Source organism: Heloderma suspectum, chromosome 10 (assembly GCF_057233095.1).
Source record: "Heloderma suspectum isolate Gila_16-S chromosome 10, 16-S_ref, whole genome shotgun sequence".
Lineage (NCBI taxonomy): Eukaryota > Metazoa > Chordata > Lepidosauria > Squamata > Helodermatidae > Heloderma > Heloderma suspectum.
In genome coordinates, this window is record NC_139467.1 from 9,330,643 (window position 1) to 9,345,859 (window position 15,217).

General features: G+C 48.1%; 1 protein-coding gene across 2 annotated transcripts; it reads right to left on the reverse strand.

Moving 5' to 3' along the window:
- Positions 1–1,054: 1,054 nt before the first annotated feature.
- APOC1 (apolipoprotein C1) lies at positions 1,055–12,113 on the reverse strand. 2 transcript variants are annotated; one of them, XM_084815020.1, is made up of 4 exons: positions 12,075–12,113; positions 8,734–8,812; positions 3,929–4,079; positions 1,055–1,409 (listed from the first exon to the last, which is right to left on the reverse strand). In XM_084815020.1, exons 2-4 carry the CDS (start codon positions 8,786–8,788, stop codon positions 1,334–1,336), a joined length of 282 nt encoding a protein of 93 aa, XP_084671146.1. In that variant the 5' UTR covers positions 8,789–8,812; positions 12,075–12,113; the 3' UTR covers positions 1,055–1,333. The 2 variants fall into 2 exon arrangements, with proteins under 2 accessions (XP_084671146.1, XP_084671147.1); XM_084815021.1 differs by having other exon boundaries at positions 1,095–1,409; positions 8,734–8,853.
- Positions 12,114–15,217: the final 3,104 nt, after the last annotated feature.

Sequence of the window (15,217 nt, forward strand, 5' to 3'; positions counted from 1 at the left end):
TCACCAAAGACGTGCTCCTCGTGGAGATGAAAACTCTAGAACTGGTTTGTTGATATGGATCGACACAGCTGCCTGAAATTTTTGGACTGCCCTTGGAGACTGTCACAATGAGCTCCTGCATTTCCAGATTTACCACTACACCACGGTGCACATGCATAGTTCAATCCAGCTGGGTGTGTGGATGTTTCTGTTGGAGAGGGAGGGGGGAGATATAAGGAGCTCAGGGAAGGCTAATGGGTAATGTTGGGGCGCTAAGGGAGTGTGCAAGGGGGCTGTTTAAATGAGAAGGGATCTGTCCATGAGGGCTGAGTTGAGAGGGTGAAGCTTCCACAGAATATCATATTTTGAAAACCTAAAATGTTTGTGTTTGAGTGAGTGAGTGAAAAAGATTTTAACACCCCTGCCTTACTCTCAGATGTCCATTTTTTCTCAGACGTCCACTTGAAATACCCCTGCCTTACTCTCAGCTGCACTGTTTTTGGATCCCCGTTGAAGGCTGTATATCTGACAAGGTTGTACAATCTTAGAAGGGGGCATGGCTGTGAGGGGGCGTGGCTGTGACTGTCATGGAAGGACCCTGCACTTCTGAATTTGCCACTACCCTACTGGTGGGAATGGGGATGCAGAGAGATTAGGGCCAGAAAAAGGGGTGGTGGTGGATCTAGGTATCTGAAAAAGGGGAGGCTGAATTTTGTAGTTTCCTTAATTAAAAATACCCAGGTACAAATTGCTGAGCAAGCTGCAGCTCCCTCTGTTCCTAGCATGCGCACACACAAACTCCTCGGGATGCTCTTTCCTTTGCAAATTCACTCCATCCACTTTCCGAATTATTTTGCGGGGAGGGCAGAAATGTGCTATGAAAAACAGTTGTGAACGTGCTGTCCCAAGTCCTTGGCACAAACAACTTCAGAAGGTGACCTCATGAAAATTTGGATGCAGATGCAACACCCTGTAAGTGCAGGGGAGGGAAAATAAATTGGGAATCATTTGGATAATAGCTTGAAAACTTGGGAGGGGGCAGACATTAAAATCATAACCCTTCCTTCCCAGTGTTGAGTGATAACACCTTGGTAAGAAAAGATCCGAACAAGAATTAGGAGATTACATTTCACCAAGGAGGAGTTTTCTTTTTATTTGTGTCAATAAAGGTTTGCAAATAAAAACATAACCAACAAAAAAGTAGAAAATGAAGGGATTACTGTGCAGGGCCTGTCCCTGGAAAGCCAGATATTCATTCACTGCTACCTGGGATGGTCATAGGAGAGCCCTGCCTTCCAGTCAGAGGCATAGGTGGGAAACTGGACCCATGCGTCTTCCCCACTGCGGGGTGGCTTCAGACAGATTCCCTGTTGGAAAAGGTTGTCTTGATTTTTTCCTTCAGCTTCTGGAAATTCTCGGTGAGCCAGTTCCTGTTAATGGCAAGACAAAAGTGAGAGAACTCTACCACCCTCAGCCCCACAGAGCTCTTCTCACTCGAGCGACTCCACCTGCTGTCCCTCACTGCTCCTTATTTTAGTTATGTTTATTTATCCTTCAAATTTTGCTTTGCACAAAGGTATCAAAGTGGTGAACATCAAACACAATGGCATCAAAACAACAATAAATGTATCCATGAAACGAACACAATACAAATTAGCCAGCAAAAAAACCCGCACACTCTGCTGTGTGCTACAGCTGGCTGGGTCGCACTTCAGAGAAAGCCTGTGTGAAGAGATGGGTCTTAAGATGACGTCTGAACGTCAGAGCTGTGGGGGCCCGCCTCATGTCAACTGGCCAAGCGTTCCGGAGGGTGGGCGCTGCAACACTAAACGCTCCAGCGCAAGCGCTCCTGTGGCAAGCCTCCGGAGCATGTGGCTCCCTCAGAAGCGCTCCCCCTGATGATGGCGGAGATCAGGCAGGGACGCAAGGGGCGAGACGGCCCCTCAGGTAACCTGGTCCCAAGTGGTTCAGGGCTTCAGATGTTAACAACGCCTTGAACTTGGCCCAGTGGCTTATCGGCAGCCGGTGCAGCTCTTTCAGCAAGGGTGCAGCTTGCTGTCGGGAGAAGGCTCCGGTTAGGAGCCTTGCCACTGCATTCTGCTCCAGCCACAGCTTCCGGACCAAGCCCAAAAACAGCCCCACAGAGAGCCCATGACAACGATCCAATCTTGAGGCTACCAATGCCTGCACGCATACCACTGTGGCTAAGCGATCACAGTCCAGGAACAGCCGTGGTTGGCGTACCAGCTGAAGCCATCTGAGCCTCAAGATGGCAAAAAGGAATCCAGGAGCACCCCCAAACTATATACCTGTTTCTCCAGGGGACGTGAAACCCCATCCAGGTACCCCTTGTGCCTGGTGCTTCCTCCCAGGTCATCCGGGGAGCTCCGCTAGCCCTCCTTCCTCAAAACCCCTCCTTTTCCCACAAAGCCTTCGACTCGCCACAGACCTGCATTTGCTCCCCTTTCTCTCCACACGGTGAGCCCTGAGGGTGACCTCTTCCACCTCAGGATGGTTTGGCCACTTGTGCGCTCCCTATTACTCAGCAGGACAAGGACTGCTCCTCCCCAGCCCCATCAGCTGCAGCACCCGCACGGTCAGGCAGCCGCCAAAGGCCTTGACTTGGCTTAGTTCCTTTCACCCACTCCTGGGCTCAGATCTGCCGTGCGGCAGTGGCGGACGAGTTGGAAGGCCCCATTTCGGAGTGTGCAGAATGCCCTGGAGCACTGTGGGAATGTCGACATGGCGAGCGGCATGCCCATAGTAAGCCCTCTCGATGGAGCAGCCCCATGCTGGAGGGAGGCACTAGATGGCCCTGGAGGGGGTGGGGGTGGCCTTCTGGAGAACCCTGGAGGGCCAGACATCTCCCCTTCGGTACGGTTACTGACTCCCCCCTGCCCCTACTCAAAAAGACCTGGGCAAGTTGTGCTGCCAGAGACTGCTCTCGTCATGCGCATCTCTCATGGGTCGTCTCTGCCCCAGCAGCTGGAGCCGAGGCAGGCAGTATCCCCCTCTGGTGGAAGCAAATGTGACCCAGGGAGCTCTGTTTGCCAATCCCTATTTTATATGCAATGATGTCCCCCCACCCCCTGTCCAGTCTAATGCATTCTCTTCCACTTTGCTTCTCCATCTACTGGTGGCTGAAAGAGCTGGCAGTATTTCCCTCGAATACAGAATTAGAGTTGGCAAAGAGGACTTCGCTCTCTGCAGAGCCTGGCCGATGTGGCTGCCGCCCTCAAAATAGCCCCTTTCCCCATCAGTGACAGAAGGACTGAGCCCTTCCAGCAGTTCTAGTAAACGACTGCAAATTCAGGAGAACAAACCTGCAGAAGTCCCCCACCCCAGGGTAGAACTTTGCAGCCTGGGATGCAAAATCTCACAGGGCCTTCCAGTTCATGAGAATCAGCTACCGATCCTGACTCAGGCTTACTAAGGAGAATGGCGTTTTTTTTTTAAGCTAAACATTAAAGCAAGGGTGGGGAACCTCTTTCAGCCTGGGGGCCGAATTCCGTTTTGGAGAAGCTCTTGGGGGCTGCATTCCAGTGCTGGGTGGGGCAGAAGGTAAAAGAGGTAGAACCAAAATACAAAAAAAATACCAGCCTATTTTAGCTTCAAGCTCTTCCTGCCATTAACTGAGCTTTTGGAGAGGCTTTTCAGCCTTTTAGGCAGCAGGGGGATAAACAAAAGCCGGGAAGCCACCAAACAATCAGTGGTTGGGGTAACAGGGGAAGGGGGGGGCATCCGGAGAACCCTGGAGGGCCGGATTGGGACTGCAGGGGGGCTTGAGGTTCCCTACCCCTGCATGAAAGGTATGGACCTGGTAATGGGCTGCTGTTGTTTAAAGCTAAACATTAAGGGTGGGGTGCTTGGAATAACCAGGCCCGTTCACCCCTACCCTCCCATCCCTCCCAGTAGTTCCAAGTCTGCAAGAAATTAGACAGACATTCACCTGGTCTTGTTGCTGAATTCGCTGTTGTGGAGGTCATGGAAAGCTGCTTTGGTCTTCTCTCCAACACGGTTGACAAAACTCTGAACCTCCTGCTGGAACTTCTCAAACTTTTGAGACAAGGTGGGCTCTGTCACCGTAACATCCTGGGTTCCTGCATAAAGACTTTCTCTAAGCAATTGCATACAGCTGCCAATTTGTACAGCATGTAACTGGGAGTCTCGAAAGCAACCAACTAAGAGCAGTGCCTTGATACAATTGGGGAGACTTTGAATATGTACAAACTTACTCAGCAAGCGTAGAGGGCAAGGAATCCTAACTCGAAGAATGATATTACGGCACCACCGTTTCCATTCATTTTCTGTGTTGAAGCTCTGCAAACTTTTGATCAGATTCCAACCAAGTACAGTTCTCTGTATTTTTTTCTGATTAATACACACATACACACAAAACAACATACAGTTGCACATGCTCCTTGTATATGTTGTATAACTTGTATTTTTACTTTAATTAGGTATTGAGCTCCTACTTAGGCCATTTTAATGTAAGATGCTCCATAAGCGTATCAGTTATAGTCCAAGATTTATAATGAGTGAACTCCTTTGTTTCTTTAGTGAGCTTGATTTATTACTATGTCCATTCTTCTTCTTTTTGTTACCTTTATTTTGTTACCTTTATTTAGAAATAAAATAAAATTTCATGACAAAAAAGAAAACACCAGCACAACCACTGAGAAATGGATCCCTTGAAAACGTCAGAAGCCTACGTATCCGGGGCTGGGTGGGTGTTGCGCTTTTGCGTTATGCTTTTGTGTGCAAATGGGCAAACCACAGCTGGTGTACCCATGTTTGAATATTCAAATGAGGAAAGCATAGGCACCTCCGACAAATCTAGAGCCCTGCCCCCTGCCATTATCGCCATGCCTTGACCCATGACTTGCTTGAAAGTACAGCAAAGCGAGTGGGATCAAACCAATTTCAAATTGCACCTTTGAAACCAGAAACATGAAGTCCACCAGCTCATTCCAATGTGCAGTAAAAGCATGTGAAGGCTGCAGGGAGCATGGGGCGGGGGGGAATAGAGGGAATTATACAAACATATTGCCTCCCTCCAGCTGCACTCTGAAATGGTTGGGTCCAGCACATATACTTGATACTGCCAGAGAACAGCCAGACAGCAATGAACCACTGTGATCTAGTGCAGACATTACACTGCAGGCTCACCTGCTCCGCCCCATCCTTCCTTCCTTCTCCTTCCTCTTGCCTTTCTTTAAGTAGCCTTAAATATGATCCTTGGTTGCATCTGCGCTAACACTAACCAGCTTTCCTCTTAACCAGGGTTTTCAAAACCATTTAAAAACCATTAATTATGGTTAGAGTCAGTGCAGCAGATGTAATGTATGGTCGACAAAAGATGTAATGTATGGTCGACAAAAGATATGTAATGTATGGTCGACAAAAGAAATGTAATGTATGTAATGTATGGTCGACAAAAGATGTAATGTATGGTCGACAAAAGAAAGGAGGTTCATCACGTCAAAAGAAAGGACGTCAAAACGTCATCACGTCAAAAGAAAGGAGGTTCATCAGATGTAATGTATGGTCGACAAAAGAAAGGACGTTCATCATGTCAAAGAGGGGAGAGGAGGTGGCAAGAGGGATAGTTTGGCCTCTCCAAAACTCATGGAGGATAAGGCTGTCAATGGCTACTAGTCATGAGGGCTTTTCAGTGGGCTTTTCAGTAGCACTTGCTGGGGAACATGGGCAGGAAGGTGCTATTGTACTCAAGTCCTTCTTGGGGGCTTCACAGAGGGAGCTGGTTGGCTAGACCCATATCCTGTTGGAAACGGGATGTGGGACTAGATAGGCCTTTGGTCTGATCCAGCAGGGCTTTTCTTATGTTCTTAGGCCTCTACCTGTGACTCACCAGTTTACTCAGAAGTACATCAATGCCCACCTGGGCCCAAAAGAACAGGCCTCACCACATGGCTGGTGAGCTGTGTTCGTTTGGTGACAAACGAAAAGTGTTGGCACCCAATATAAAATGTATCATAAATTCGGAGGAAGGCATGGGGAGGTGCATGACTCTAGTGCAGCAGTGGGCAACTTGTGACCTTCCAGATGTTTTGGCCTACAACTCCCTCACCTTCGGCTATGCTGGCTAAAACTGATGGGAGCTGTAGATCAAAACATCTGGGGGGGCACAAACGGTCCACCCTTGCTCGAAGGAATGGCATTTTTTTCTCCACCCTGAGTGTATTTCTTCATTAAACAAGCATGGCTCCCCTCACAAAACATGCCTTCCACAAAGCTCTTAAGTTCCCCCTTCTTTGGGAAAAAAATTTCTCATCTTATTTTTAAAATCTGGGAACCTTACACTTCTTTCCATTCCACCTCACATCCAGCCACCCTGCCCGGTTGTTTTGTCTTTAAACTTTGCTCGCTTCCACGCCTCGAATCCTCTCAGAGCATGAAGTGTCTCCTGCAGACTTGGCCGCTCGCTACTCTAGGCCTGGCGAGAACAGGGAGCCAGCTGTTCCCTGACAAAGGTGCTGGTGTGTGTTTTTCAAAAAGCAGGGAAAAAAGGGTTCTCACACAGCAGCTGCAGGGACAGGGCCAAGCAAGATCTGTATGGTCCCGTCGAACTGGGAAGGGCTGCCCGAGGCACTTGTTGTGGGAAGCAGGAAGGTGTGACAACTTTATATGACAAGAAGACATTGTGAAACCTGCATAACCGGGGTTGCCAGTTGGATAAAATAATAGAAGAGACCATGAAACAACAGACTAGTTTAAGATTGGGAAAGGAGTACGGCAGGGTTGTATACTCTCACCCTACCTATTCAACCTGTACACAGAAAACATCATGCGACGTGCTGGGCTTGATGAATCTGAGGCTGGAGTTAAAATCGCTGGAAGAAACATTAACCATCTCAGATTTGCAGACGATACCACTTTGATGGCTGAAAGCGAGGAGCAGCTGAGGAACCTTATGACGAAGGTGAAAGAAGAAAGTGCAAAAGCTGGGTTGCAGTTAAACCTCAAAAAAGCCAAGATTACGGCAACCAGTTTGATTGAGAACTGGCAAATAGAGGGAGAAAACATGGAGGCAACAACAGACTTTGTATTTCTAGGTGCAAAGATTACTGCAGCTGCAGACGCTGACTGCAGCCAGGAAATCAGAAGACGTTTACTTCTTGGGAGGAGAGCAATGACAAATCTTGATAAGCAGAAGTGAAGAGCAGAGGCATCACACTGACAACAAAGGTCCGCATAGTTAAAGCAATGGTCTTCCCCGTAGTAACCTATGGCTGCGAGAGCTGGACCATAAGGGAGGCTGAGCGAAGGAAGATAGATGCTTTTGTACTGTGGTGCTGGAGGAAAATTCTGAAAGTGCCTTGGACTGCAAGAAGATCAAACCAGTCCATACTCCAGGAAATCAAGCCAGACTGCTCACTTGAGGGAATGATATTAAAGGCATAACTGAAGTACTCTGGCCACATCATGAGAAGACAGGATACCCTGGAGAAGATGCTGATGCTAGGGAAAGTGGAAGGCCAAAGGAAGAGGGGCTGACCAAGGGCAAGATGGATGGATGACATTCTGGAGGTGATGGACCCGATCTTGGGGGAGCTGGGGGTGGCAACGGCCGACAGGAAGCTCTGGCGTGGGCTGGTCCATGAAGTCACGAAGAGTCGCGACTGACTGAGTAAACAACCACAATAATAACAACAACGGAAACAACTGTGGAAGCTTTTAGTATGGAACTTAACCCAAAACTAATCACTGCAGATCAAAGAGCTGGTTAGTTTAACACACAGCGATGGGGATCAGTTCAAAAGTTGGCAGCCATGGGTGTCACTGCCCGTCTCCCTGCCCCTTGACTTGAACAGACAACACCTGGGTTTATTATTATTTATTTATTACATTTATACCCCACCTTTCTTCCATTGTGGAACTCAAGGTGGCTACATGTAGTTCCCAGGTGGTCTCCCCACCAAGCACTGACCAGACCCAGACCTGCTTAGCTTCAGCAAGGTGGCTGCCTCACGTGCCTTCAGACTATGCCGTGGAAACAAGGTTCTGTTTCTTGAGCCCTGTGTAGGCATCTCCTGTCTCAAGCAATTCATGACTGTGTGAGGGGGAGAACAAGGCCACGCCTGCTGGCCCCCTCCCACCATCACATCCCCACCAACCCTCTCTCCCCCACCACCGCCATCCACGCATTGTGGGGATGGAGCATGTCTGTAGAGCAAAGGTGAGGAAGCTCTTTCAGCCCGATGGGCCAAATTTAATTCTGGAGCAGCTCTTGGGAGCCGCATTCCAGTGCTGGGTGGGACCAGAGGGGTGGAGTGAAAGGCAAATGGGGTGGGGGACAATATACACCCCCACCCCCAGCAGATTGCAGCTGAAAGCTCTTGCTGCCCTTAATGATGCCTCCGGGGAGGCATTTCTGCATTTCAGAATGGGGAAAAACCTTAGGAGGGGCATTTTAGGAGAGGCATTTCTGCCTTTTAGAATGGGGAAAAACAGCACAAAAGCTGGGAAGCCATCCAACCATCAGTAGTCAGGGAAATGGGTTGGGGCCAGAGGAAGGGGGATGGCCATCTGGGGACTCTGGAAAGCTGGGTTCTGACCCAGGTGGCCAGATTGGCACCCTGGGCTGGAGGTTTCCCACCCTGGCATAACATTTTCAAGAGCTGGAGGGTAGTAGGAAGAATGGGCTGGGGAAGTCCACTTCCACCAGGACAGGTGATCCAGCTTAAATCCAGCTCCAGAACCATGAAATCAGAGTGGTGCCCTACCACCTACCTGTCACGACAGATAAAGCCACGAGGACCACCGCAATGGACACTGCGACCTGCATGGCCTGTGGAGGGCCTTGGAGTTCCTGGTGGACAAAATGAAATCACGGGTATATTTGGGGCTGACCTGAAATAGCAACAGTAAAATACGAGTACGAATAATGTCAAAATGCCCATTTGCTGTCTGATTATTACGGAGACACGGCTCTCTCTGGTTTTGCTTTCAAGTTGCCTTCCCCAATAGGGTGCCCTCCAGTTGTTTTAGACGACAACTCCCATCAGCCCCAACCAACCTAGCCAAAGGTTGAGGCTGTTGGGAGTTGTCATCCAAAACATCTGAATGGCACAACTTTGGCAAAGGGTGCCTGAAAGTGAGACCTGATTACAGAGAGACCTGAGGAGCCAGCAAAAGAGCTCCAACCCCTATATATACACACTTCCCTGGGGAGAAGCCTCAGGAAACTCATCAGGGGATTTACTTTCATATAGACAGGTAGAGATTGTGCTGTTAATCTGCTGGGCTAATTGCCCAGTCAGAAACCCCCCTGGAGGCATGATTAAAGCAATCATGCATGGGGTGGGAGCTGCTGAGGGAGCAGAGACTTGGCACGTGGTGCGTGTGTGTGCATCTGCGCATTATGGGAGGAAGCCATTTTTGCAGTTGCTGGTTGGGACAGGCAGACAGAGAGGTTAAGAAGTGCAAGGAGAAACGGAGAGAGCTGCAAACTGGCTGAAGATGAAGCACCTTGGAGTGAAGGGCCTGGTTCTCTTGTGCTCCAACAGGGCGGTAGCAGAGAAGGGCCTTTGCTGTGGTGGCCCCCACTCTGTGGAACTCCCTCCCTAGGGAACTCCGCCATGCCCCCTCTTTAATGAGCTTCCGCCACGCATTAAAAACGTGGTTGTTCAGGCAGGCATTTGGGGTGGGTTAGGGTATTTTTAGAAATATGATGTTTTTATTGTAGAATTTTATTGTTTTAAACTGTTTCTATTGTTGTACATAGCCCAGAGTGGCTGGGTGACCAGCCAGATGGGCGATTAATAAATTTAATAAATAAATAACTTAATCTGCCCCCACACTGCAGGAGTGCTTGCTCTTTGCCTCGATTTTTGTCCTGCTTGTTATCGTTGTAAATAAAGTCAATATCACAATGATGCCATGAGCATCCCTTGGTGCTCCTTGTCGAAGGAAACTTAAACCCAGGTCACTCCACCTCTCGCTGCTCGGGAAAGTTTGTAACACCAGGACTTAGAATTTCCCTAGCACCTTTGAGCATCCAAAATTCTTCACAAACACTGTCTCACTGGGATATATTTACAACAACCATATAAGGTAGGTCAGTACTATTATCCCCATATGGCAAATGAGAGTCTGAGGGCTCCTTCACCCTGAGCTTTTATCCTGCGATTGAGATTGCGCCTTCATGCTGCCGTGATCATTCAAGGCGTCTCCTGCACGAAATGCCCTTTATTCCATTTTTTAATAGATCGCAGATAACGGGCTATCAATATCAAATCAAATTACCCCGTTGTGTTCCGCTTCAGTTTCCTCTGTGAAAAGGGTAAAAGCGGCAAGAAGAGGAGCGAGATCAGTGAAAGATCGTGGAAGGCTCAGATACAGGGAGATGGAGGGGGAAGGAAGCACGTGAAAAAGGGAGTCGTGATCCTGCATTTAAAACAGAAGCAGAAAGTCCCATTTTAAATGCAGGATTTTAGGCTGGGGTAGAGATGCGCTGAGAAAGCAAGAGCCTTGCCTAAGGCAGTTTGTGACAGACAGCAGCAAGACTAGAAATCATTCATAGGTCAGTCTCTCAGCCACTTGGCCAAACCAGTTGGGGGGGGGGAGTGCAGGAGAATCCACCTTGTTTGGGGGATACCCAACAGCTTGTGCCTATAGACGGCAACACCTCCACATTACCACATGATCTCTGCAACTACTAGTTGCAAAGAGGGTTGCCAACTGATTAAGAAAACATCGGGAGTCTGCTCTTCTGCCTTCGACAACAGCTTGATGTGAAGCTCAGCACCTGATGCTTTCCATGGTCTGGAGATATACTTAATAATATCTGCAGATCAAGCTGCTGTTAAAGTCACAGGAGCAGGGACTGGTGAAAAAAAGAAGTTGACAACCCTGACTGCAAAAGGATAGACTGTCTTTCTTGGATTCAGTATATATCACCAAATCGTACATCAATCCTTTTGTCCCACCAAACCTGGAATTGGCTTCTTTTTATGCCTCCATTCTCTGATACCTGTGATTCTGTGCTCTTCAATACCCTTCTGTGCCCTTTCTGCCTCCCAGCCCTCCCCCCCCCCAAGACATGGAATTCTGTTCTGCCCCGTTTCCTAAAGGATGGTCCAGTACGGTTGCTTCTTGTTTGCTGACAAGCCTCCTCTGTCTTTCACACAGCTGACAGGTGGCTATTCAACAGAGAGAGCTTTATCCCAGCATGGCAATACAAGTTCGGAAGCATCTTCTGTTGGCAGAATTTCTGCCTGGCATGGAGCTCTTGGTGGCACAAAGTCTCAATCAGGGAAGGGGAAAAGTAAGTAGCCCAAATAGTGTGATCATATTAGTTCAGATGTGATAAATTTGAAGCAGGGGAGTTTCTTGACCAGATCAGAACCAAGCAACTTACAAAGTTTCCAGCTTTTGATCTGGGAATGTTCCTGTCCCTTTAATAGTAATTAGTGGGGAGGGAGATGTCACCAGTTGAATGCTTCATATAGCTATTAAAGGCACATGAGCCCTGCTAGGAAGAAATAAACTGACTGTGGCAAAGGATCAATCAATATCTTGTAACATTGAAAGAAAAAACTCTGTTAGGCTAATACTTAATTGCCATTTCCCTCTCCCCACTAGGCCCTATTGCGCTTACTCTCTACTGCAACCCCAGTTCCCATCTGTTTGCCCCCACTCCCCACCTTATTTTCTGCATTTTGCCTTCTCTGTCTTTTCTTTTTAAACAGCCTCTGCTTCTGTGCCTTTAACAGCAACACAGCAAGCAGACATTGAACAGGCAGAGCTCTTTCTTGCATGGAGATGCATTGATAGAAAAAGTTGCCCCTGCTAAATTTCCAGGTATCAAACTGCTGCCTGGTAAAGTCACAAGAGCACAGCCTCTTGAAAAGAAAAGAAAAGAAAAGAAAAGAAAAGCGGCCACTCCACACATGGTCTTTATTTGAGGCCCCAGGGCCATTTACTGTGTATTCACTTGCCATGCCAAAATGTTGCTATTTGGCCATCAGAAAATAATGTGATTGGAATCAAATACTTCGATTTGAACTCCCCTGTCCCCACATGCTAACCCAAGCCTGATTTCCCACCCACGAACTCCATCCTCCACTTACTTGTAGCTGGGAACAGAGACAATAATCCAAGATGTAATCAGATTTCTCACCCAGCCGCTGCTCCCTATAAACCTACCATCCTGCCTCCGTCATCCGCCCCCTTCACCCATGCAAGGGATGCAACCTGACTCTGTTGCTGTTTCTCCTCCTCCTCCCTATAATTAGGTTGCTCCATCCCCTGCAGGAAATTTAACGCAGCCAGGGATGCTGTAAGAAAAGAAGAGGGGCGTGCGCGCCTGGAGGCACCATCTAATTTCCTCACACTTCAAGGCAGGATAAACAAAACAAAACAAAACAAAAAATATCTTTTTCTAGTTTCCTCACACTTTAAAGCCGGTTGAGCAAGTTTGAGAAGAGTGTGAGGAAAGCCAGGCTCCCCTCCTAAAACTTTCGGGAAAGGTCAGTTTGCTTCCAAGATACTTTTGTGATGTGAAAAGATAATTAGATCTGGGACATGTTGGATGCGGACCGAAGAGATGATTACCAACCAGTCACATTTTCTCCCGTTTTCGCTTTGCTGCGGAAACATGGATTCTTGAGTCTCCCAAAATGTTGAGTTTGCAAGCGGCTGGAGATCTCAGCGTCAGGATTTCAGAGTTTATATTCTGCATGTCATTTCAAACAGCCTTATCTGTCTTGGGAATGGGTTCCAGCTTTTGGTGGGACTGTGCGCCAGCGGTATGCCGATGGGGCTGTCATGACTTGTTTCTTCAAAAGGAGGCACCGTAGCTCGGGGGTAGCGTGCACGCTTTGCATGCAGAAAGAAGGGTCCGGGTTCAATAATCTCTGGCATCTCCTGTTGTTGTTTTAGTGATTAGGTAGCAGCGGAAGGAAAAGACCCCTCCCTGCCTGAAACCCGGGAGAGCCACATTCCCGGTCAGGCCCTACCCCAGTCTTCCCCAACCTGGTGCCCTCCACATGTCTTGGACTGCAACTCCCATCATTCCTAGCCTGCATGGGAACTGCAGTCCAACATATGAGGAGGGCGCCAGATCGGAGAAGGCAGACGATACTGAGATAGACAAACAAACAGTCTGACTCAGTGTAAGGCTTACTTCAAAATGAATCACTGCATCTAAATATCAAAGTTTTGGGCTCTGTTAAGATACCAAATGTTCCATCCCAGAATAATATTTTTAGATGCCCAGGAAAGGAGAGCAAAGAGATCAGCCTTCCCCAACCTGGCATCCCCCAGACGTGTTGATCCAGATGTGTTAATCCCTGGCTGGAGAATGATGGAAGTTGTAGTCCAACACATCTGAAGGCTGCTACGTTGGGGAAAGTTGAAAGAGATGAATGAGTTCCACTATTTCTACTAGTGCCCTCTGGATGTGTTGGACTACAGGTCCCACCATCCTCAGCCAGCATGGCAAATGAGAGTTGTTGTGGTTCAAAACTTCTGGAGGGCAGCAGGTTGGAGAACGCCGAATGCCGTCTAACTGATGTCGAGGGGGTGGAATAGGATGGAAAATCCTCATTCACATTCTCCAAGCTGATCTTTATTTTATTTTTTCAGTTAAAATAACATCAGTTCAGCACGCACTGCCAAAGAACGGAAGACAGATGCAGCCAGGATTTCATTTGAGCCATGCCTCATTAGGGCTTAGCCCCAGAACCTGTTTTCAGTACCAAGGACTGAGCCCTGGAATTTGAGAAGAAAAACATACAGAATGCATGTTTCAGAGCACATGCCTTTCCCCGCTGAGTAAGCACAGCTAGCCTTCGCTTATTGAGCAACTTCCAGGGAGGAGCCATAGCGCAGTGGCAGAGCAGACGCTTTGCATGCAGAAAGTCCAAGGTTCAAGGCCTGACGTCTCCAGGTTTTAAAAAGAGGGATGCGAAAAGACCGCTCTTTAAGACCATGAGAGTCGCTGGGGACCATGGACTGACCTCTTCCCCTGTTTCTGTGATGACAAAGGACTTCTGGATAAAGGGTACAACTTCCAGGGCTTTTTGAGCTAAACCAGAATAGCTCATCAAGGCCCAGTTTAGAGGTGATGCCAGATATGAGAAAGGAACTTCCACATAGGAGCTTGCTTGCTTGCAGACAGCCTGTGTCCTATTTTTTAAAAAAAGGGTTGCCAATTCCTACGCATTTATTTATTTACTTTTTATTTAAAGCATTTCTATCCCACCCCTCTTCATTAAGACCTCAGGGCGGCATACAGATAAAAGGTAAACAGTATAAAACAATAAATAATGTAAACACCTAAAAACATATTAAACTATTAAACAACCTAAAACCAGTTAAAATCTACAGCAATAAAACAGTTAAAACAGTGGAGGCTGGTGGCTCCAATGTCAGTGGGGCAATGAATCCACTCTGGGTTCAGAACTCTGACTGGTTCGCACTGTGGAGAGCTCCTTTAGAGTTCTGACTGAAAGCCAGACCAGATTCACTACCCCACTGACATCAGAGCCACCAGCCTCCACTGGGGAAAGGGTTTCAGGTGTGCTAACGCTGCATTTAATCCCATCCTGCAACCTGGTTTTAATGTAGCATCGGCCTTGTGTAACTCTGCATGGGTTCCATCTTCTTTTGCATTCATGTCAGTTCTAAATCAGGCTTCAACTCAGGGAAAGACGTTTACAGAGTGGAGGGGATGTGGCTGGATGATAGAGCACCTGCATTGCTTGCAGTCCCCGGCTTCTCCAGGTAGGACCAGGAAAGAATCCTGCCTGAAGCCCTGGAGAACTGCTGCCAGTCAGTGTCGACAATACTGGGACCACAGTTCTGACTCAGAATAAGGTAGCTTCCTATGCTCCTAGTTATTAACTTCGGTTACCCCAGATGATCATGGTTAAATATGAAGAACATGAGATGACCAGCCCTGTAGGATCAGACTGAGGGTTCATCTGTTTCCAACAGTGATCAGTCAGTAGCCAGCTGGCCTCTGAGAAACCTACAAGCAGGGCATGAAGGCAATCCAGTCTCCTCTATTGTCTGGCCACAGTGTCTGGTATACTGCCTCTGAACATGGAGGTTCTATTTAGCCATCTTGGCTTAAGCCGGTCATAGATGCATGATGATGTCATGTGATGTCTACTTGCCATTGCCAGTTGCTGGCATGAAGATGGACCTGCAGAGTCCTCCTCAGAGCCAGAGCTGCAGCATCAGTGGCTGCCACAATGTGAGGAGCAGC

Excerpts from the sequence above, each read along its gene's own strand:
- APOC1 (XM_084815020.1), bottom strand. The coding sequence starts at position 8,788 with ATGCAGGTCGCAGTGTCCATTGCGGTGGTCCTCGTGGCTTTATCTGTC. Across the intron at positions 4,080-8,733 it reads GGCTTTATCTGTCGTGACAG|GAACCCAGGATGTTACGGTG; the intron begins GTAGGTGGTAGG and ends GTCTTTATGCAG. Across the intron at positions 1,410-3,928 it reads GAATTCAGCAACAAGACCAG|GAACTGGCTCACCGAGAATT; the intron begins GTGAATGTCTGT and ends TGCCATTAACAG.